This window comes from Aedes albopictus, chromosome 1 (genome assembly GCF_035046485.1).
Source record: "Aedes albopictus strain Foshan chromosome 1, AalbF5, whole genome shotgun sequence".
Classification (NCBI taxonomy): Eukaryota; Metazoa; Arthropoda; class Insecta; order Diptera; family Culicidae; genus Aedes; species Aedes albopictus.
In genome coordinates this window covers 119,467,903-119,492,790 of record NC_085136.1, presented here as the reverse complement: position 1 = coordinate 119,492,790, position 24,888 = coordinate 119,467,903, and the positions used below count along the sequence as shown (strand labels likewise).

The window sequence follows — 24,888 nt, the reverse complement described above, 5'->3', positions numbered from 1 at the left end:
GGAGCGTAAAACATCACATCCTAAAACATTGGTTGAAAATCATGGCACTTCTCCTTATCTCACTGTCTCCAATTATGAAGGACGATTATCCTCTGCACGTCCCAATTAAACTGTCCAAAAGTTGCACTGTAATATGTCTGCCTAGGAGTAGCGGCTCAACTCACCATGAGCGGGTAAACGAACTGATCCCCGCTCGCACGGGAGAAACATTAATTGGCAGAGTTTTCCAGTATGTCACCCCCAAAAACTCACACGGGATCGGATCACACACATCTCTTATCCAGTCGTACGAAGCTGGGAATGATTGTCTACATTTTAGGCAGGCCTGGGCCAACAACTGGTCGGCGCGCCAGACACGGAATAGAACGATGTCATTGACACTTCATGGTGTCGCATTCCAACAATTCATGCAATCCGGTTGGTTGTTGGCACAACAGCAAAACTTTCTCTCCCGAAAAACACAACTTTTGCCAGTGGCGACGCATTTCACGCCGTGTGCACAGTTTTGGATTTGTGAAAGGGTTTTTGCAACGGTTGAAAGAATAACATTCGACACAAGAAAGTTTAATGAAGCAATTCGGTTATGCTTCATGCTTCTTCAACGTTAACAGTTTTTTTTAATCTGTGTTCAGAAGGCTAGGCCGCCCAAAAAAAGGAAATTCGATGTAATTCTAACAAAGTTTATATTCAAAATAGTACAATTCCATTAGTTAAAAAAAGCAAAAAATTAATCAATTTTATATTTTTGTTTGCATTTTGTATGTTTTGACTGTGTACTCTACGGACCTACTAAACTGACTGCCCTTGCATCCCGATGCAATTGAGCCCGCTGGGCTTTTCAGCCAACATATACGGGGCTTCCAACTAATGTATGGAATTCGTCCGTGTTAGGGAAGTCTCCGAGGCCGGATGGGCTAAACTATTTCAATACACGCATGGTTGTACGAGTTAAATCCTGATTCGGAACGGAATTTGATTACGGCATGTCGGTTGTCCATGTCACACAGTCACAAACTTTGTCTTGGTGCTTGGTGGCACATAACTCGTCCAATCCTACAGCCGAACCGATCAAAGCTGCGAGCTTACAACACATTCCAAAATTAATACTTACAGTGAATGCTGAGCGATATTCGCTTGGACACCGACGGGGGCACTCCATTGGATGCGATACACAGATAGGAGCCCATCTCGCTGCGTGAGATTTTCACCAGCTTCAGCACCTCGCCTCGGTAGGAAGTCACTGCAACAAAAGAGAAGGTGAAAACAAATTACTTCCGTTAGGAGCTTTGTTTTATATGGATCATGCGTTCAGGGGGGAAATCGTCACGTAGTGAGAGTAACAGTGTGGGAACAGGAAGGACCATTTTTCTTATGTCTACGTTTGTAGTTTTTTGGAGGATGTGAAGAAAATTGGGGGGATCACACGTCTCTAGAATCCCTCTTATGGAAAGGGTGTCGGTGAAAGGGCCATAAATCAAAGATGATGGCCACTTATTGCCAGTTGGATCTATCATGTTGTATACGAAGACACGTAGGTGACGATAAGTTGCACGACTTTTGTTCCTTCAGGAAGAAACATATCGTCTGTTTCCTGCAATAGGGGCACAACTCAAAATTTGCCATTTGCCTAACGATGAAAAACTATGTAAAATTTCATCTCACAAAGATCCGTTCCGAAATTCGTTGAGAAACGCAAGATTTAGACATTTTCGCCAATTTTCCGCAATAAAGACACAACTCAAAATCAGTCAACTTTTTCAATAGTCGTTGCAAAATAGTAATCCAAAATTCATGAAACAGATAGTCCGTCAGCCCCTTTCCATGATACAACAATCAAAATTCGTTTACTTGATAATGAGCATGAGCATAGATGACCGTACTATTCGTAGTTGCTACTCCGTGATTGACCAGAACAATCGAAGTTGCACAAGGAACCAACAGACGGAGCTTGGGAGTAGCTTACCGTCCTCAATGTGCATCTTCGAGAATTCCAAACTTTATTAGGTCAATAACGGCGCCGGCCACGTCCTTACGGTCATCGAGGAAGGAAAGGAATGTTATTATGACGTGCGTTGCTTACTAAAGACCGAGATCACCTCTGCGTCTCCACGTCTGTCATGGGAAGGACTTTTTGTTAGTGGGGAGGGGAAAGGGCGCATGATATGAGTTCACTTTGGAAAGTGGAGTGATTCATGCAACCCTATTAATATCAAACCACTTATTTTCATTTGGACTAAAACAAAACACATGCCGACATCGAAGATGACGAACCATTCAGATAGTTTTCGAAGTGCGAAAATTAACGAAAGAGAAAATAAAGTGATTTGAACCAACGTGACTTTGGAACTTGGGCCGACACTTGACGTGACGAACATTTCAATGTCTGTTGACTAAAATCGCAAAAAATGTTGTTTGTTGCATTTATCGTATCATAAATCGCCCCGTACGAAAATGAGCAGTCAAATAGACGACGACGACGACCGAATGAAAACGCGGCCTGTACACTTTGCCTCCAAAAACTCACTCTCGCAAAAATCTAGCAAAGCGAGCGCGCGAAACTTTGCTGCTTCCGAACTACCGTACACTACTGACTGCTTGGCATCCCGTCGTCGGAGCCCCGCAGAGGGAAGAGGAAAAAAAAATCGCAAAAATCTAGCAAAGCGAGCGCGCGAAACTTTGCTGCTGCCGAACTACCGCACAATTCGTTTACTTGATAATGAGAGAAATAAGTGAATTTGCAGGAGGTGCTTCAAGATTGACAATTTTTAAACGCTTATTCTTAAAATTCTCATTTTTTGAGTTGTGCCCCTATTGCAGGAAACCGACGATATATGAATTGCGAAAATCATTCAAGTATCACTTCCTTACAAAATGTCAAACAACCTTGAATATAAAATAAGGATGCACCTTTCTTCTTCTTCTTATTTTTCTTCTTCGTCTTCTTCCTTTTCTTTTTCTTCTTCTGTGTGGCTCTACGTTTCCACTGAAAATTGGCTTGCCTCTCTTCAACCTAGTGTTCTTTGTGCACAGTTATTAATTAAAGGGTTTTCTTTGCCAGACATTGCGCGCACAATATACAATTTCTGAGGCAAGGACAATGATACAGTATGCTCAGGGAGTTGAGAAAATTTTCACAGCCAGATCAGAATCACACCCGTCGTCATTAGATTGGTAATCCATAGCTTTAACAACTAGGCAAACTGGAGACCCCTAAGATACACCCAAAAACCTCAATTTAAGTAATGAATCGGAACTGCCTAAAGGAGTTTTTTTTCCTAAATGGATTCATTACCCAAGCAACACGACTTGTTTCAAAGCCAGTACCAGCAACATCAGTGCAATTTATTCACTGTTAAAATTAAGGACAACAGAACACAATTGCTTCTTATTTGAAACGCAAAAAGCGCAAAATATATTCAGACTCGAACCATGGACACCAGGAGTATTAACCACTCACCTTACATACTACACCAGAAGCTCTGTGAAAGATTTGCTGCTCAATGCACCATAAAAGCTACTGAAGTTACGCGTTACTTCATTGTACCGTCTTTGCCACAAGCTACCTTACCTTACCGGTCAGGCTAAGGCCGGGGTGGCCTCTGCTGTACATTGTAGCCGCCTCCATTCCACTCGGTCCATGGCTGTTTGTCTCCAGTTCCGCACTCTGCGTAGGGTCCGCAGAATGTCCTCCACTTGGTCGACCCACCTAGCTCACTGCGCTCCACGTCTTCTTGTACCGGTCGGATGACTCTCGAGAACCATTTTAGTCGGGTTGCTATCCGACATCCTGATGACGTGACCCGCCCACCGTAGCCTCCCGATTTTCGCGGTATGGACGATGGTTGGCTCTCCCAGCAGCTGATGCAGCTCGTGGTTCATTCGCCTTCTCCAAGTCCCGTCTTCCATCTGCACTCCGCTGTAGATGGTACGCAACACCTTCCGTTCGAAAACTCCAAGGGCGCGTTGGTCCTCTGCACGTAGGGTCCATGTTTCGTGCCCATAGAGGACGACCGGTCTAATCAACGTTTTGTACACACTTAAATTCAGAAATTGATCTCGGTAAACGGTTTACCGAGAATCCAACAGCTGATATCTCGTTAAAATATTAACTGATTCTCGGTAAAATTTTTACCGAGATTTCGGTAAACCATTACCGAGTCTCGATGAACTCTGCCGAGATCTCGGTAAAAAGTTGGATTACCGAGATCTCGGCAAAGTTTGAACGACATCTCGGTAAAACTTTTACCGAGATTCAGTAAAAAATATTACCGGATTCTCGGCTGTTGGATTCTCGGCAATCCGTTTGCTGAGGTCGGCGATTTAATTTAAGTGTGTAGATGGTTAACTTCGTGTTACGGTGAACTTTATTCGATCGTAGAGTTCTGCGGAGTCCAAAGTAGGTACGATTTCCTGCCACAATGTGCCTCTGAATTTCTCTGCTGGTGTCGTTGTCGTCGGTCACCAGTGAGCCCAAGTACACGAATTCTTCAACCGCGTCGATTTCATCACCGTCGATATGAATTCGGGGTGGCGGGCGCGGTGATTCCTCCCTGGAGCCCTTTGCCATCATGTACTTTGTCTTCAACACATTAATGACAAATCCGATTCGCCTGGCTTCACTTTTTAGTCGGATGTACGTTTCCGCCATCGTCTCAAATTTACGAGCAATAATATCAATATCATCGGCGAAACCTAGCAGCTGAACGGACTTCGAGAAAATCGTCCCACTCGTGTTTATCCCCGCTCTTCTTATTACACTCTCCAAAGCAATGTTGAACAGCAAGCACGAAAGACCATCACCTTGCCGTAACCCTCTGCGAGATTCGAAGGGACTCGAGAGTGTCCCTGATACTCGAACTACGCACATCACTCGATCCATCGTCGCCTTGATCAACCGTATCAGTTTATCCGGGAATCCGTATTCGTGCATAATCTGCCATAGCTGTTCTCGATCGATTGTATCATACGCCGATTTGAAATCGATGAACAAGTGATGTGTGAGCACGTTGTATTCGCGGCATTGCTGCAACACCTGGCGGATGGCGAACATCTGGTCCGTTGTAGCGCGTTCACCCATGAATCCAGCCTGATATTGCCCCACGAACTCTCTTGCAATCGGTGATAGACGGCGGCATAAAATTTGAGAGAGTATCTTGTAGGCAGCGCTCAGTAGTGTGATCGCGCGGTAGTTTCCGCAATCCAACTTGTCGCCCTTTTTGTAGATGGGACACACGATACCTTCCATCCATTCCTCCGGTAATACTTCCTTCTCCCAAATCTTGGTAATGACCCAGTGTAGTGCTCTCACCAGTGCTTCTCCCCCGTATTTTAGAAGCTCGCTTGGTAGTTGATCTGCTCCAGCGGCTTTGTTGTTTTTCAACCGGCCAACCTCCTCCTCAATCTCTTGAAGGTCAGGGGCCGGAAGTCTTTCGTCCTGTGCACATACTCCTAGATCTGTTACCACGCCACCTTCGGTACTTGCAACGTCGCCATTGAGGTGCTCATCGTAATGCTGCCGCCACCTCTCGACCACCTCACGCTCGCTCGTGAGAATATTCCCGTGATTATCTCGGCACATGTCGGCTTGCGGCACAAAGCCTCTGCGCGAGCGGTTCAGCTTCTCGTAGAACTTTCGTGTGTCCTTAGCGCGGTACAGCTCTTCCATCGCTTCGCGATCTCGTTCTTCCTGCTGGCGCTTCTTCATCCGGAAGACTGAGTTCTGCCTGTTCCGCGCCTGTTTGTAACGTGCCTCATTCGCTCTCGTACGGTTTTGCAGCATTCTCGCCCATGCTGCATTCTTTTCGTTTTTCAACTGTTCACATTCGCCGTCGTACCAGTCGTTTCTGTGATTCGGAGTCGCGAAGCCTAGTGCTGTAGCCGAGGTACTACTTATGGCGGATCGGATGTCCCTCCAGCCATCTTCAAGTGTAGCTGCGCCAAGCTGCTCTTCCGTTGGTAGGGCCACTGCTAACTGCTGCGCGTAGTCTTGAGCCACTTCTACGTTACGAAGTTGCTCGATGTAGAGCCGCGGCGTTCGACTTCGACGCGTGGTGATAACTGTCGAAAGTTTTAAGCGCATGCATACAGCGACTAAGTAGTGATCCGAATCTATATTCGCACTGCGGTATGTGCGGACGTTATTTAAACCGAGAAGAATTTACCGTCGATTAGAACGTGGTCGATTTGGTTTTCTGTTTGGTGGTCGGGTGATCTCCAGGTGGCTTTGTGGATATCTTTGCGGGGAAAGAAGGTGCTTCGGACTACCACACCACGGGAGGCTGCAAAGTTTACGCATCGCTGGCCGTTATCATTCGATACGGCGTGCAGGCTGTTTCGCCCGATTACCGGTCTGTACATTTCCTCCCTTCCTACCTGCGCGTTCATGTCGCCGACAACGATTTTCACGTCACGCGGCGAGCAACCATCGTATGTTTGCTCTAACTGCGCGTAAAACGCTTCTTTCTCGTCATCGGGTCTCCCTTCGTGTGGGCAGTGGACGTTGATGATGCTGTAGTTGAAGAAACGGTCCTTAACTCTCAACATGCACATCCTTGCGTTGATCGGCTGCCACCCGATCACACGTTGTCGCATCTTGCCCAACACTATAAATCCTGTTCCCAATTCATTGGTGGTGCCACAGCTTTGGTAGAAGGTAGCCGCTCGATGCCCGCTTTTCCACACTTTCTGTCCAGTCCAACAAAGTTCCTGCAACGCCACGATGTCGAAGCTGCGGGGATGTAGTTTGTCGTAGATTATCCTGTCACATCCTGCGAAACCTAGTGACTTGCAATTCCATGTTCCAAGTTTCCAATCGTAGTCCTTATTTCGTCGCGTGGGTCTTTGCCGATTGTATCGAGTCGTATTTTCTCCTATGTTATTCGCAATGGAGATTTTTATGGGTGGCTTATTGGGCCTACGTCAACACTCCTGTCTCGACCAGGGAATGAAATTATCGATCACGATCGCGATAGTAGAAAACTCTCCCACACGCATTATCGGCGAAAAAAGCCGTGCGATAAATTCAGACCCGGGTTTCTCTCGAGAATGTGTTTTCGCTCGTTCCGCAGCGCCGAAAATCGATTATCATCAGCAATGAAAAGTTGACTGGTTTGCTTTCTGCTCTTTGTTCGCCTTTCCGTAGTCCCGTCGTCACCGGCTGTAGCTTTTATGTATAAAATTTTTGACCTCTCTCGAGCAGCTTGTGTGGTCGAGTGGTTATGGTGCGCGCTCATGCACAGTTTTGTGGAGGGTCTAGGTTCGAATCCCGTTAGCGGCAAATTTTTGTTATTTGCCTTCTGATAATTATCGCGATAACTTTGCGGGCGATAAAGTTGGATAGCGAAAATGAAAAGAGCGATTTCCAGTTTTCGGCTATCTTTGATCGGGGACAAACAGCAACGACCGATAAACATTTCTCACAGGAAAAGTAAAAACAGAAAAAATCGGTTGCTCGAAAAACGCCGTTTTTCGTCTCAATTTGCTGATAATTTCATTCCCTGGTCTCGACAGAGGGCCATCGTGCCAGTTCTGTTTAATGTCCCAACCAACACTGGGACGACCACGCTGATGGGGCTACCACCTTGGATCTAGCTGGGCGTGGTGCAGCGTTTCTTACTCAGCCGCTGGATGCCAAAACAGAAGCTGTTTCAGCCGCACCTCCTTGGTGAACAGACACTCGGATCGTACCTCCTCAATCTAGCTGAAGTCAGAAGGACAACAGTGCCCAGGCTGCGCTACCAGCTAAGCACACAACTCTTAGCTGGCGGTCTTTGTCATCGTTTTACCCGTGGAAGCATGAGGTAGGAACTTGTGAGGACCAGAGCTATATTGCACGCTCTCCTTATCGACTCACCGTTTTGCAGCCCAATTGCCACAAGTTAGAAAGCTGTCAAAATGAAAAGACGCGCAAGTTCTCCGCAACACATTTGGAACCTAATCTGCACAAACAAACCAGAGTAAGATGTTTCATGTGTGTTACATAGCACATTTAATGCAAGCTGACTGTATTGCCACTTGTGAGGAATATGTAAGCTCCGCCTCCATTAATCGATGTTAAGGACAAACGTCTTGAAATCCCACTTCAACAGTGAATCAAAACTTCAGACGCACAAATCTCAACAAGCAAGCTTCAAACAATAGTGCATTTCATTATTCTGTTCTTGCTCACTTATAATAAGGTCAAAATAATAAACTCAGGTGCGTTGGTTTTGTTTACGAAGAGATTTGAGCGCTCAAAATCGTGAATAGGTGCCAAAGTCGGCCATTGTGGCGGCCATTTTGGGATTCTAACAAGTCTGTCCTTAATCTTTTTTGCAACCTTGGAATCCATTTAGGTACCCAAGCAGCACCTGCAACATCATCCAAAATGTGGTTTTCTATGGTTTGGTCTAAAAGAGTTGCAATAAAAGCGCACGCAACTTCCATCTTGTCAGTTGAGTTGCATTTAAACTCCGAATATCGTTGAGTTGCAGCTTTGTTTCATAGGAATTACAAATAACATCGTATTTAAGGACAGACTTGTTAGAATCCCAAAATGGCCGCCACAATGGCCGACTTTGGCACCTATTCACGATTTTGAGCGCTCAAATCTCTTCGTAAACAAAACCAACGCACCTGAGTTTATTATTTTGACCTTATTATAAGTGAGCAAGAACAGAATAATGAAATGCACTATTGTTTGAAGCTTGCTTGTTGAGATTTGAGCGTCTGAAGTTTTGATTCACTGTTGAAGTGGGATTTCAAGACGTTTGTCCTTAAAAAGGGCAAGTGGCAACGAAATTTAAAGGGGCATCATGAGAGCTTTTACAGGGTTTTCAAAAAAATTTAGGGGGGGGGGGGGGGCTGTTTTAAGGAAATTTCGAAGAGTAATCATATGCCTGACAGAGGGTCTTAGGGGGCTTCAGTCGGTTTTCGGTGGCATCAGTAAGTTTCAGATGATTTTCAGAGGGTTCCTGTGGCGTTAGAGTGGCATGTTCGAGGGTTTCGGAGGATCTCAGGTGCGTGACAGGGGGTCCGAGGAGGTTTTAACGGTTTTCGGAGTCTTTTCAGGAAGTTTCAGAGGACTTTCAGTGGCTTTCAGAGGCGTATTTGAAGATTCCTGAGGGACTCCAACTGTTCTGAATACAAACAATCTCCGTTTAAGTAACTTTACCTAATTAGAGGGACCTAAATATATTGATGGATTCCACCTTAATGGAGGTCCCAGTGCAGTAGGACATGTTGATGGGTATGTTCTATTTTATCCCAATCTCAATCTATCAAACAGCGCTAGCGTTTCGCCTCGGTAAGAGGAACGTCTGCTGCGCTGCTACCGCTTCTGTTTTAATCGTTTTACATTTTGCCTCACTCACGTCCGGCAGCTCAATAGAAATACACCAGAACTCCAATGGTGCTGTAGTCACTTTTCTTATTCAATTATTTTAATAACTTTGATTGCAATATCTTACTATTTTCAAGTGTTCATCTTGTAGAGGAATTTTTGTTATTGTAAACAAAACTTACTTGACATTTCTAGTACCGCTGCTGACGCTGTTACGGCGTGGCAAACTAGATGTTAGTCACACGAACAGTCGCGACACTGGTCTTCTGTGGCTAGTTATTCTACTGGCAGCGCCGTCTGGATATTCTGCGCGTATCCAACGGCGACATATCCTTGATATAGTTTTAGATGGTCTAGGTGGTACCGAGGCTTCACGTTGGTATTAACTGCCATGCCTGGGTTTTCTCCGTTGAGTGGAGCTCGCCCTGAATGGTTTGCATCCAGTCTTCTCGATCGTCACGATGTAGGGCCTAGATCTAGGGCCTCCTGGTAGGTTTCAGGAACATTTAGTTGGGTTTGGTGGCACTACTAACAATTTCTCATCTTTCTTCTCAGAACCCTACATGAAACAGGTTTCGTCGAAACAAATCAAGAAATGAACGTCACGAGTAATTTCCGCCTTTCTGGTTCCACAAGCGGTATCCGTTCGACACCTGTTCGACCTGGATGCCCTTTCATTTGTAGAATCCCTTCTGCGCCGTCGAGCCATACTCTCGATCTTCATTCCAGACTGTGCGGTCACGAGCACTTGATACTCCTGGAACTCCTCGAAGAACTCCGACTTCCTCGCCATTGTGTAGATCTTTGTAGAAGTGTAGAAGTGCGTCTTATCGTCAATGAACGAGGCACAATTTTTCAATTCATCCCCAGACGGTGTGGATTAACCGAACCGCAAACGTCCAAATGGATTGGAGAGGTCGCGTCGCCCGTTGACGCGTTGCTTTGAAAGGTTCCCGGCACTGCTTTCCCTGAGTGCATGCATTGCAGAATCGATGATGTTCAGGATTGAAGTCTCCACCAGTTGCCATCTTCTTCTGCCGGTTTTGGCCATTTCACTTTGACCAAGATGCCCCAGGTGTCGATGATAGGGCTGGTTTTTTTTCCACCTGACAAACGTTAGCAGTTGAGTAACTCGTCTCAATATCGAGCTTGTGCAGGTTGCCCTTCATAGCTGCGATTGCGATGATTACATCATCGACGGCTTTGCTCTTGAGAAACAGCTCCTTATTGCGTTCACTTCGAGCAGATTATCTCAAAGGTCCACCACGTACTGGACTTTCTGCACGTTGAGAGGCACGCCGTGGTTCCTGCAGCCATTTCACCCCTTCTTTCTTCACAACAAGTTTCGAGTTCGGCAAGCTTAGGAACAGCTGGACCACAAGATCACCTTCCTCCAGATTCACACCGGCCGCTGTGGATTTACCTCACCAGATCGTCGATCGTCAAACCACATCGAAGCTACTTCCTTCATCCGTAGACGACCAAGCTGTTCCCGCAAGAGCTTTTGCCTATCCGTAGACTTCTTGGCGAAAACGTCGCTCAGGCTTGATCACATCTTCTGCACACTGCGTTTGTCCCGGGCAGCCTAGATTGTATTCTCTTACAATCTATCTTATTTTAAGTATTTGAAGACTTATTTACAAAAATATACCACGATAGAAACCGGGTTGTGGGCTATTTTACCCCAACTCTATCTAATATTCATGTTTCGGTGCAAAATGGGACCAAGAAGCATTTGGAGATCTTCATTGAAAATCTGCACTGATGAAAAATGTTCAATATTCAGCAAAGATGATTCACAACCAGGATGGTTTATTGCTAGCAAGTAAGTGTTTATTTGTTAAGAATAAGTCACAGTGGCTTCTGCGCAACAAAAACCTGCGCTGCCGTGACTCTTCTGTGACAAATGTGTTGCTTGGGTAGGATCCATCGACAGGGGGAGAAAATCGGGCGTCGGTTTAGCACACGCCGACTGGAAGACGATGCGGTGAAAAGGTCCTTCGTCGAGGAGCTAGAGAATCGTGCTGCGGATATTCCAGCAGGTGGAAGCTTAGAAGATCAATGGAGCGCCATCAAGAACACCTTCATCGCCACCGGCGAGAATAATTTTAGTGAGCCACGCACCCGAAAAAAGCAGTGGATCACAGATGATACCTGGAGGAAGATAGAGGAGCGAAGGAACGCCAAAGCCACGATAGAGCGAGCGAAAACACGAGGGGCCAAAGCCGTAGCCTGTCAACGCTATTCGCTCTCGAGAAGGAAGTGATTCGCTCATATAGACGGTACAAAAGAGCGTGGGAGGACTCCCTAGCCGACGAAGGCGAGAAAGCCGCAAACACCGGCGACATCCGTCTCCTTTGCGATGCCTCACGTCGCCTTAGTGGCACTAAGATGAAAGCTACGATGCTCGTGAAAGACACATCTGGACAGCTATTGTCCGACCCGGATGACCAGTTGAAAAGCTGGTTTGGGCATTTTGGAAACCTTTTTGCCTTTCTCGTACACTAAGTGTACTGGAAAGGCTATATGTTCACTCCAAAAATGACTTTTTGATAGAAGGCCCGGAGGGTCCAATCACATATACCAATCGACTCAGCTCGACGAATTGAGGTGATGTCTGTGTGTGTGTATGTGTGTGTGTATGTGTGTGCGTGTGTGTGTGTGTGTGTCTGTATGTGTGTGTACAAAAAAACTCACATCACTTTTTGGCAGTAAACCTCATCCGATTTCAATGACCGACGGTTCATTCGACGCGGAATCTGGTCCCATTGTTTCCTATTGAAAATGGTTCGGATCGGTTCAGCCGTTCCGGAGATATGGCCATTTAGGTGTTCCGGAACGGTACCTCAGGAAGAGACCAGATATGAAAATGCATCAAACCTATGCATGCGACACATCAAACCACGGCATTTTCGATAACCTGATGAGCGGTAAGCAGAAAAATAGTCTAAGACCATATCTGAACCGGTAGTGTTCCGGAACCGGCTCCGGGTGTCCCGCCGGAAGTGGCAAATATCAAAGTGAACCAAACCCATGCATGAGCCACATCAAACCGCGGCATTTTCGATAACCTGATGAGCGGTAAGCAGGAAAATAGTCTCAGGCCATATCTGAACCAGTAGTGTTCCCGAACCGGTTCCGGATGTCCCGCCGGAAGTGGCCAAATATAAAAGAGAACCAAACCCATGCATGTGACACATCAAACAGCGGCATTTCCGATAACCTGACGAACGGTTAGCAGGAAACAGACAATATCTGAACCGGTAGTGTTCCGGAACCGGTTCCGGAGCGTCCCGACGGAAATGGCCAAATATAATAGTGAACCAAACCCATGCATGCGTTACAACAAATCACGGTTTTTCCAATAACCTGATGACCTGTTATTAAGGAAGTAGGCACAGACCACATTGAAGAATGCCGGTTGTATTCCGGAACCGGTTCCGGGTGTCTCGCCGGAAATGGCCTTATATAAAAGTGAACTAAACTCTTGCATACGGCACATCATAGCGCGGCTTTTTTGATAACCTAACGAAAGGTTAGCAAGAAACTAGTCTTCGACCATATCTAAACCGGTAATGTTCCGGAACCGGTTCCGGAAGCCCCACCGGAAGTGTCCAAATATAATAGTGAATCAAACCCATGCATGCGACACATCAAACACAGCGGCTTTGTCGATAACCTGATGAACGGTTAGCAAGAAAATAGTCTCAGACCAAATTTGGGACAACAGGTCCTGTCCGGGAACCGATTTTGGGTGTCTCGTCATAAGTGGTAAAATATTAAAGGGAACCGAACCTATGAATGTGACGCATCAAATCGCGACTTTAACCTAATTAACAGTTTGTCAGCAAAAAGTATCAGACGCACATTTGGCAGAACCGGTAGTGTTGAAGAACAGGTAACGGGTGCCCCGCCGGAAATAGTAATATATAGAAGTAAACCGAAATCATGCATGAGGCCATCCATTATGTAAGTCACGATCCTAGGGGGAGAGGAGGTTGTTAAAGTGTGACAAGCAATGTATTAAGTATAAGAAAACCCCCTACGAAGGGGGGAGGGGAGCTTCGAAAATTCCCAATTTCAGCGTGACATACTTAATGGATGCTCCCCATAGAACACATCAATTCGCGGATTTTAAGGCAGCCTGATAACTAATTGACAAGAAAATAACCACAAACAATATTTGGGACAACCAGTAGTGTCATGGAATCGGTTCCAGGTATCTGCCGGAAATGATCAAACGTGGAATTGAACCAAACCCATACATGTGGCATTATGAAAGTGAACAAAACTCTCAGAACAAAACCAATGTTAGCGATAAATCAAATCGTGGTTTTTTTGATAGCATGGTAAACGTTGGATTAAATTAAAAGTGAAGAAAAAGTCAAAGTCTCCATATATGCAAGAAAATAAAATCGTGACCAAAGCAATCTCATCAAATCACACCATTTCAAATTCCTGTGGTGTTAATATAAAGTAGGAGTATCAACGTGTTATGGGAAAATTATAATTTGATCGCATCAACACTGTTTTCCAATCTCCTTTTGCGTCTAAAATTACTGTGCACAATTTGGTCCATAAGGAGGTCAAATTTTACATGAATCGTATTAAGCGTATAAGTGTTCTCAGGATCGATTAATGTCGACGTAAAGATCATGAGTACATATTTTATGAGAAAGGCACTATCACCACTAGGTGGATTAATCTGGGTTTTTAAGTGTCAGCAACGCCACCACCCAAGTAAAATACTTGTCACAGAAGAGTCACGGTGGCGCAGGTTTTTGTTGCTCAGAAGTCACTGAGACTTTTTTCTAGCAAGTAAGTTTGTATTTGTTATAAGTAAGTCACAGTGACTTCTGCGCAACAAAAACCTGCGCCAATAATTGCATTGCCTTGCATCAATAATTCTGCAACATATGGGATACCGCGACATTTTCGGCCGACTGGATGCAAAGCGTCTTAGTAAAGGTACCCAAAAAGGGTGACCTGACTGTATGTGATAATTGGCGGGGTATCATGTTGCTGTGCATCGTTGTCAAAGTCCTCTGTAAAGTAATCTTCAACCGGATACAGGAGAAGATTGCCGCAACTCTCCGGCGGTTGCAAGCAACATTCCGTGCTAGGCTAGACGATCCTGTGTGGACCATATTGTCACGCTCCGTATCATCTTAGAGCAAATCAATGAATTCCAAGAGTCTATCTACTTACCTGGTGTTCATTGATTACGAAAAAGCTTTCGACCGTCTCAATCACGAAAACACGAGGTAAGACCTCAGGCGCAAGGGTGTCCCTGAGAAAATCATCGATATCATTGAGGCACAGTATCGGGCATTTTCGTGCAGAGTACTGTTCAACGACGTCTTGTACGATCCCATTCGGGTCATTGCTGGAGTGAGGCAAGGATGTATACTATCACCGCTACTGTTCCTCATCGTAATCGAAAAGATCCTGGTAGGTGCGATTGACCGTGAACCAAATCGTGGATTGCTGTGGCAGCCAGAGTTGCACTCTGTCACTGTCAATGGTAAGCAAATCACTGATTTTGATAGGCCGACTGCGATCCAAGTCAGCGTGCGCTCTATTGAGTCACCGTCACTTTCCTTGTTCCATCAGAACTGGATTGATTGTGATGGTGTGTGGAAATCAAAGATGGTCTTTGAAATTCGTTTAAAAATCCAAATGAAGATTTACCAAGATGATATTTTAATATGCAGCACAAAATAACAAGTTTTACATGTTGGTCACAAACAAGTTTGAGCTTTGGCGAAAACCACTAAAATATCACAACAGTTGCAATGATTGTGATCTAGAGTGCGGGTCAATATCAGGTCGTTACCTATCATTGCCGTTTTGATATTGAACGGCCTGAATTGATAGTGACGATGGTGCAATATCAGTAGTCACCTGACAAGACTGATATTGCGCAACTCTGGTGGCAGCCCATTACCATGGAGCACCTAAATGACATCGAATTGGCTGATGACGTTGCTCTCCTAGCTCGACGGCGCACTGGTATGCAGAGCAAGCCCGATGGTCTTGCCAATCGCTCCTCGGTGGCAGGTCTTACCATCATCGTCAACAAGACCAAATCGTGAGATGTAAACCCGGTCAATCCTTCCAGCTTTACGGTAGCTGGGCAAGCAGTAAAGAATGTTGAAAGCTTCCATTAACTTGGTAGTCAAATGGAAGGCGCACTGCCGTGAGCGAAACCTACTCGGTGTAAGCGGAGACGAGCTGGTAGCTCGCGTGCGTGTGATGCGACCATGCCTAGGCAAGTCCACACTATAAATCGGAGACCACCGTAAACTCAAGCGATTGCGGACCTGCGACGCGCCTATCTACGGGCCACGAACTAAGAAAGAGCGAAACGAACGACGGGTGGTGTTCGCCGCTGCAAAAGCCGTGCTGAAGCCCGGATTAATGGCTAACAAAGAGGCCTGCTTAGAGGGTCTCTGTCAAAGTGCCAATGCGAATCTGTGGGGTGCGATGTCTACAGGATCGTGATGGCCAACACGAGAGGTGTAATGGCTCCTACAGAGCAATCTCCAGAGATGTTTCGTGGGGCAGCCGGGGACTGGGGCTTGCGAATAGGAGAGGGTCACCGATGAGGAACTTGTGGGGATAGCAAAGTCCCTTAGCGTAGGATATGCCCCAGGTCCGGACGGAGTTCCGAGATTGGCCTTAAAGGCAGCTATTGTAGAGGCTCCCGGGATGATCGGATTTGCTATGCAGAAATGCGTGCACGAGGGAGTTTTCCCAGAAGTATAAAAGAGGCAGAGCCTAATTATATTGCCAAAGGCAGGGAAACCACCTGGAGATCCGTCGGCATTTAGACCAATATCCATGACCAGGAGTGGATGTGGAGGAGTGGATGAGCTCTAGGAAACTGGAGTTGGCTAACCGTTAAACCAAAGTAGAGGTTGTGAACAACCGGAAATCGAGGAAGTAAGCGGTGGTCAGTGTACGGGGCTGCACTATTACCTAGACGTGCTCCGTCAATCACTTGAGAGTGATGGTCGACGATTGGCTTACAATCGGTAGCCATACTGATTATGCCTGCAAGACAGCCTCCACAGCTATAGTGGCACTGGCCCAGTTGATGACCGAAACACTTGCGGTTCTTCTTCTTCTTTTTGGCTCTACGTCCCCGCTGGGACTTGGCCTGCCTCTCTTCAAATTAGTGTTCTTGAAGCACTTCTACAGCTATTAATTGAAAGGCTTTCTTTGCCTGCCATTGCATGAATTTGTATATTGTGAGGAAAGTACAATGATACACTATGCCCAGGCAGTCGAGAAAATGTTCCCGACCGGAACGGGAATCGAACCCGCCGTCTCCGGATTGGCGATCCATAGCCTTAACCACTAGGCTAACTGGAGACCCACTTGCGGTATATGCCAGTAAAAGTCAGGTCTGTATTTGAATATTTACTGAAAATTTCTTCAGATTTTATCAACAGTTGAAAAGTATTTTCAATTCAGTATGCTTATTTTCGGTTCAGAAGCTGCCACATCAACCCCAAGAGTATACAGAGTGCACCAATTTATTTAAGATTCTAGAGAGACCGTGCCATGCGTTCGTTCCACTTACCCAACTGTTTAGTGCCGGCTGAATCCTTGAGAACGATTTCGGTGCCATCTTCTCGGCGCCACGTTACTACTGGTTCCGGATAGCCTTTCGCTCTGGAATAAGAAAAATAAAAGAAAAAAATTTAATATTTAAGCTGATAACCGAAGTAATATTGTTTTATTTTCTATCACAGTTTGAAACAGTTTTAAAACCAAATTTGCTCATGCTGACCATAAAAAATGAGTAGGGAAGGACAATGTTCAACTTGAACATTAGTTCCATTCCGCTGAATTACCTATTCTATTTTAAGGAAAAACAGGGGTCTAGTTTATACAAGGGCCTATACCTACGCACGGGACGTGGCTATCAACCCATCATTTTGCAAACATTCGATTTCACATAACCCCTGGTGCTGGTAGTCAGCCTTCAATCCCTTTTGACTTTTCCAGTCGCCTCACTTGACTCTCAACGAAAAAAAAAAGAACAGTTCTGCCAACTGAACGCCCAAAGGAAGCTGGGAAACATCACCGTTGTCGTCGTCGACATCGTCGACTAGTCATCAGCCTTATTACTGGCCATGGGGTAGATTTTTTTTCGGTTCGTGTCCATCATCAGCTTTGCTTGAGTTGCTAGAGACCCGGGGTATAAGCCAGTCGAACTAAAAAGCATACACTCCCGTTCAAAAGTTTGGGGTCACCCCCTCAAAAACATGCCATTTTTTTAGGCCCATATCTCCGCCAATTTGCGTCCGATTTCAAAACCCTAGGTTTCATTCAAAAGATAATAAGTCAAAGAAACTTTGAACATGATTTAAAAGAAACTTTTTCAAAAAATTTTGTATGTAAACTTAACCCAAAGTTGCCAAATTTTCTAAAAAATGAATATAAACTTACGGCAGTGTCGCTGGAAGTTGGGTCGACCAAATTTTAAGATGAGAGCGGTAATATGACCCATTTTCTATTAGCTTTCAACTGCTTTTTACAGAACTTAGCTAAAAAATCTAGAAAAAAAGTTATTATGTAAATTAATCCTTGATGTCATCGACCAAAAGTTTGGGGTCACCCCTCAATATGATGTATCGGCCAAAAATTTGGGGTCACTATCGTAAAACATAGAAAAGTGATTTGTTGATATCTTTGTCATCTTTCATTCAATTTTAATTCTTCTTGGCTTATTTGAAACAAAATGAATGATACTTACTGCATAGACATTGGACCACACATATTTGTTGAAATTTACATACTAAAACTTAACGTAAAGTTGCCTCATTTTTTGAAGCGTGGTGAAATGTGCTAAGTTTACATAACATTATTATATACAAAAATCGATAAATACGTTAAGTTGAAGACATCAAACGTAAATTTAGTTAATTATCTTTGGAATGAGCCAAAAATAATTAAAATTGAACTATAGATGACGAAGATGTCACCAAATCACTTTTCCATGTTTTACGAAAGTGACCCCAAACTTTTGGCCGATACATCATATTGAGGGGTGACCCCAAACTTTTGGTCGATGACATCAAGGATTAATTTACTTAATAACTTTTTTTTCTAGATGTTTTAGCTAATTTCTGTAAAAAGCAGTTGAAAGCTAATAGAAAATGGGTCATATTACCGCTCTCATCTTAAAATTTGGTCGACCCAACTTCCAGCGACACTGCCGTAAGTTTATATTCATTTTTTAGAAAATTTGGCAACTTTGGTTTAAGTTTACATACAAAATTTTTTGAAAAAGTTTCTTTTAAATCATGTTCAAAGTTTCTTTGGCTTATTATCTTTTGAATGAAACCTAGGGTTTTGAAATCGGACGCAAATTGGCGGAGATATGGGCCTAAAAAAATGACATGTTTTTGAGGGGGTGACCCCAAACTTTTGAACGGGAGTGTATGTCCATCCAGAAGCTATTCGTTCTCTGATCAACTGATTTTTTTGCCCCGTTGTTCAAAGGCTGTCTCCACACTGCTGGTAGGCAGACGCCGTTTGAAGATTTTAACCAACCTTGCCATTTGACAGTGTACTGTTGGCCAAAAATCTGTGTATGTAATACTTATTTATTTTCATGAAACATACATACGCTGAAAACTCAAGAACGGAAATCGAAAACTAGAAAGCAAAAAACCTTGATGGTTTGGCCGAATAACTCAAGTAATAAGGACGTGGACGCCTATTGTAAACCATATCGTTAGCAGGTACCTAGCCAGTGACAGGCATTCTTGCTCTTACAAATGAGATGGATAGATTTGTGGCTAGAGAAAAATGAGACTTTTAGGCTGCGCCGCTTTTTTAAAACAACGACTTAAATTGAATGTATATGGCCTCATTGCTAGTTGATGTTTATGAAATGTGAGTATCAAATAAGGCGGTTACAAATATTTATTTCACTTTTTGTCCCAACACTCTTTGGCTGGTCGAGGGGGGGATGAAAATAATAAAGCATTTAATCTGAAAAATATTAAAAACTCTTCGGGTTTGTTAAAGAATTTTCACCAAAGCCTTATAATTTGATAAATATTTTTTATCTGCCCCCTCAAAATGTAAAATCTAGCCAAAAATTTTGGGGAGGGGGGGGGGTTAGGTGCAAAAAGTCAAAATTAAACTTGTATCAGCCTAATTAAAAAGTATCATTGATCATCGAAAACCCAGCTTAGAATAAATGCTTTCCCCAGTAATTCCAGGATGGAGTTCTTCATGCATTTTTTAAAATGATTTGTCTTGCTATTTTTCCAGGGATTTATTCGTAGATTCTGCCAAGGATTTTCTAGGGCATTCTTTGAGGAGGTCAACCTCGTTGAACTAGAAATGAAATTGCTTCCAGGATTCCTTGAAAATTTTCTAAGCATTCTTCCCGAAATGCTTTTAAAAATTTGTGTTAGAGTTTCTCTGCTCTAGGTATTCTTTTTAAGATTTCTCTGTAATTTTAAGTGGTATCGTTGGATTAAAAACAAGAGGGTTGTTTGGAAGCATTATAAAAGTGATCCTTAAAAGTTTTTATTGAGTAGTTCTTTGAAAAAATGTTGAAGGAATTTTGAAGTATGTAATGAAATAATCTTTTGGTGAACTCTTTAACAATTCAATGAAGAATGTCTGGGGGAAATTTGAAAGATTTTCTGAAGTAGTTTTAAAGTTATCTTTGGAAGAATTTCTAAAGTAATCTATATAAAAAAAACCCTGAAAGTTTTTGGGAAAATTTTTCCAAAATCCTTATAGGAATTCTTGGGATAATCCTTGGAGAATTCTTAGGGAAATCGATGAAAGAACTTGTAACAATGACCGTAACTTTGGCCACCGTTGCATTTATAGGGGTGAGCGAAGGGAAGAAGCAGGGGCGTTTCAAAGGATCTTAGCGGGTTTCAGTAGGTACTAGGAGACCTGAGCTCAGGGGCGTTTAAACAGGTATCAGGGTCATCTCAGGAGGTTTCAGGGGGCGACATGGTGTCTCAGGAGTACTTCATGGGATCTCTGGGGTTCTCTGGGGCGTTTAAGGTGGTGTCAGGAGATGCTAGGAGATCTCAGGGGCATTCCAGGGAGTTTTAGGGGGTACCAGGAGCAGTGATGGTAACCATCTATTTGGTCACCGACTTAAGACGAAAAATTAAAAAAAAATGTCAGCAAATAAAACTCTGTCACTTGCATTATCATCAGCGACTGACAACGAAACCAAGACGTAATTGAATGAATCAGGGAGCTATAGTCTTCGTCATTATTATTTGTCTCTTTTTGCAAAGACGAAAACCGATCATGTTACCATCACATGGCATCTGACTGCAGATGCAAGGCGAACTAGACAAGCTTTTTATGGACGTTTAGGCTCGGCCCTTTGGAGTTGTTGAATTGGCTTAGTTGGTCTGCTTGTTGTGCTACCAATCCGAAGATTTTTGGTAAAATTTGAAATGCAAACGTGTTTCTTTTTTTTTCTGATCAGCAATTCTCGTGAGGCTGATTTTACCTTCATCTGCCCTATACGGCGAAAGCAACTCAACGAAAATGCCAACAAAGAGAAATGGCAAAACTTTTTCGTCGCGACGTTGTTTGATCAAAAACAGGTGCTGGCTCAGCGACGCCAACTTTTTATTACCCGTTGTCGTCAGTGATTCTGCTTCATCTTCGATGACTATTAACAACTCTGACCAGGAGGTCCTGGGGATCTCAGCGGTGTTTCAAGGGGACTTATGGGGGTTCCAGAGGGATTCCAGGAGATTTAAGAGAATTTCAGAGGCATTTCAGGAGATCTATGGGGAATTCAAGGAGAACTGCAGGTTTTAGGGGCGCTTCAAGAGGTTTTAGTTGATACCAGGAGGGGCTTTTCAGGCGGTCCCAGGGCGTTTCGGGTGGGTACAGTGGAGTTTTAGGGGCGCTTCAGGGGCTTTTCAGCGGGTTTCAGGGAGAATCAGGTGATCTCAGGGGCGTTTCAAGGGGCTCCCAGAGGGTTCAAAGGGTATTAGATGCGTTTACGGTGTTCCAGGGGTTCCCTGGGGTGCACCAGAGGCGGACAGGGGCGTTACATGGGTTCACAGGGGCATTACAAAGGGTTGAAGCGACTTCCAAGGGATACCTGGAGGTCTCAGGGGTATTTCAGCGGGCCTGAGGGGCTCCCAGCGCATTTTAGGGGGTTCCAGGATAATTTCAGGGGTGCTTAGAGGGCACTTCAGGGGCGTATTAGAGGGCTTCAGCAAGGAACAGGAGATCTCAGCCCAAGTAACACGCTTGTCACAGAAGAGTCACGGCGGCGCAGGTTTTTGTTGCACAGATGTCACTGTTACTTACTACTAGCAAGTAAGTGTTTATTTGTTGCAAATAAGTCACAGTGACTTCTGCGTAACAAAAACCAGCACCGCCGTGACTCTTCTGTGACAAGTGTGTTACTTGGGAGGGCGTTTAAAAGAGCTCCCAGCTGGTTACAGGGGATACCAGTATGTCTCAATGGCGTTTAGGGATCCCAGGACGTTTCAGAGGCTCTCAGGGTGTTTTCAAGGAGGACTCAGGGGAGTGTCAGGAGATCCCAGAGGCGCTTCTGTTGGCCCCAGCGGATTTCGTGAGGTTCCAGGGCATCTCTGAGGTGCTTAAGGGAGTCTCAGAAGTGCTTTATTAAATCCCAGTGGGTTTCAGGGCAGTACCTGGAGGTCTGAGGTGCGTTCCCGGGGGTCTCATGGTGTACACGGAAGGGTCGTTTGAGGAGGTCTCAGTCGGGGTGTTTTATAGTGTCTCAAAGAGTTTCACAGGGGTTCCAGAGGTTCCCTGGAGCGTTTCAGGGAATTCAATTCGCGGTGATTACTCAAGTTAATTATAATTCAAGGACGTGTCAGGGGGTCCCAGACATGTCCAAACACTGCACTGCACGAGGAGTCGATGCTCAAACACACCACCGTGGGTGCCAAGCCACCACCTAGCTCTCCGTGCTTCAGAACGAACACGCACCGTGTCTGGCTCAACACCGGTGCCGGTGGCGGTGCTCAGGCACTGGGCACGGTGTTTGACGCTTCGGGTAACACGGAGCCCGAGTGTTTCCGATTATGCAAAACACTCGTGCGAGTTCAAGCGCTCGGTGCCGTTCATTCTCCAGCACCAGTTGCAAATGCTGCTGGTCGACGACGAGAGTGAAGTACTTGGCGGCTCCTTTTCTGTCTTTCTCGTCCCTTCTGACTCAGTGGTTCTGATGCAGCCAAGCTATCAGGCATTGTGGCCGAGCTCACTGCTTTGGTGTTTCATACAATCGGAAACACTCGGCCTCCGTGCCCAACCAAAACTGAAACACCGACACGAGTGTTTCGCCAGTCGCACTGCGTGTTCATCAGTAGAAGCTGAACGAAGGTGGTGATATGAACACACACGGTGGTGTGTTTACGGGCAAACACGCCACCGGTGCGGCACGGTGTGGTGTTTTGCCCATGTCTGGGGGGTCCCATGGGTTTTTAGGTAGAAGTACAAGTGCGTTTTAGTGGGTCCTATGGGACTTTAAGAGGATTCAGGAGCGTTTAAGGGGGGCCCCGGGGGTTTAGGAGGGCCTATGGGGTTTCCGAGGGGTTTAAGGGGCCTCAGGGGTTCCTTGTAAGGAGGTTCCATGGGGTTTCAGGGAAAGTTCAGGCGCATTCTAATAGGCTCAGGGGGTTTTAGGAGGTTTCTACAACGCTTCAGAGGGTCTCAGGGGGTTTACGAGGGGTTCAAATGGTTCTCAGAGGCGTTTCAGGGTGTCTGGGGGCGCTTCAGGAGATCGGGCTTTCCAGGGATCTCAGGCGAGTTTCAGTGACTCTCTATGGAACCCTTTAAAATGCCTCTGGTCTGGAATATTTTAAAAGTCACTTGAAATTCCATATGACGCTCTTAAAAGACTCCTGAAACCTCTCTTGAATTGCCCTTGAAACCTCTTGAAACGCCTCTGAGTCCTCCGTATTATTATTGAAAAGCCTCTGAAATACCTTTCTCTTAGAAATACCCCGCTCAAATCGAGTGCCTCTGAGACGTCTCAGAATACCATTAAAACGTTCCTTAAAACCCCTGGAACTCCTCATATCCCTTGTAACGAATTTAAAAGGCTCCTGAGACCGCTCTGAATCACTCTTGAAACCTCTTGAAATTCATCTGAAACCTCCGTAGTGTTATTTTAACGCCCCTGAAATCTCCGTAATACCTTTGAAATGCCCCTGAACGCCCCCAAAAGGCTCCTGGATTCCTCTGAAACGCCCCTTAAACCGCTTGAAAAGACTTGTAAAACACCAGAAATACCTTTGAAATCCCTTGAAACGCCCTAAAATGCTTTGAAACGCCTCTGAAACCACCATAATCTAGTTGAAATGTCATTGAAATCACGTATTCAATTTGGAATGCCTATGGGGCACGTTCGGTGTAGTACTAGATTTGTAGTAATGAGATGAATTTTTGTATGGTGAGAAGGACAATTCTCCGTTTCTGCAATGAAAAGGTGCAAAAAGCGTGGGTATTATCCCAAGTAACAATTTCATTGCTGATTGGTTTTCTTTGATTTTTATTAGGGTTTTATTACAGCAATATTTAAAACTCACAGTTTTATGACTGCTTTTATGAAAACCATTGATAAAATGTTTTATAGTACACTTGAAGATATCCATAAAGACAGATTTTAAGAGTAAACAAAACTTTCCGATTTGTAAACCTTCTGGTAATCATTATTACCACAATAAAACTGTTAAAACTCTCAACAGATGGCGATTCGTTCGATTAGTAACGACATCTGTTGGTGGAAAAGCAGAACTACGACAGTAAACTTGCTTTCGTTTTATTTTCGCTGATTATGGTTGTCGCCATATTGAAAAATTAGCTAACGTGAATGGAAAATAGTTCATTTTGCTCAAATTAGCAATGAAATGATAGTTTGCCACCATTTCCATAAAATGCTCACATAAATAAACTTTCTCTGCTGAGTTTTCTTGTGATTCGACATAGTTTTACTAAATTCACAAATTGATTTATTTCATTCCAAGATGAAAATATTCACTATTTTCGAAGCGCATTAATTTTATGATTCTGCAACCCCAATATTCACGGTAAATTCGAATGCGCATCAGTCTACCAGCACAACAACTACTGAAATATTGCTTTGAAATAATCGCTTACTACTTACGAATGATGTATTCTCCTGAACTTTACGTACCATCGAAGAAGCTTCTCTGCATCTTGAGCTGTCATAGTTTTTGTTGAAAAAAAAACAACAACAATCGAGAATTTTTCAACTAGGTTTTAAAATGGGTTTATTGCTACTCTTAATGCGGTTTGTAAAACCTCTCCGAGAGTGGTCCACTTAGCCGGAAGATGCTCTTAAAGAGGTTATCAAGAGGTTTTGATGTATGATTCAGTTTTATTGCAAGTTTTATAAAATTGATCATGAAGATCTCTTGTAGAGCCGAACAAAACTTAAAATGTTACTTGGGTATGATTCCTAGCCTAATTTGATGCTGTTTGAGCAAAACTTTGGATAACTATGTTGTTAATGTTGCAAGAAATGGAGAAAACAACAACACGGTTGCCCA

The 24,888-nt window shown here is 44.4% G+C and overlaps 1 protein-coding gene across 2 annotated transcripts in view; it reads right to left on the bottom strand.

Annotated features, from left to right (window-relative positions):
- The window catches only part of LOC109402227 (lachesin), a 525,383-nt gene that overhangs the window by 30,245 nt on the left and 470,250 nt on the right, over window positions 1-24,888 (bottom strand). For both annotated transcript variants that reach the window (XM_062845257.1, XM_062845259.1), the window contains exons 6-7: window positions 16,908-16,999; window positions 1,112-1,240 (exon numbers count right to left, since the gene is read on the bottom strand). In XM_062845257.1, the coding sequence (XP_062701241.1) occupies window positions 1,112-1,240; window positions 16,908-16,999 (221 nt within the window). The remainder of the gene's footprint in view (window positions 1-1,111; window positions 1,241-16,907; window positions 17,000-24,888) is intronic.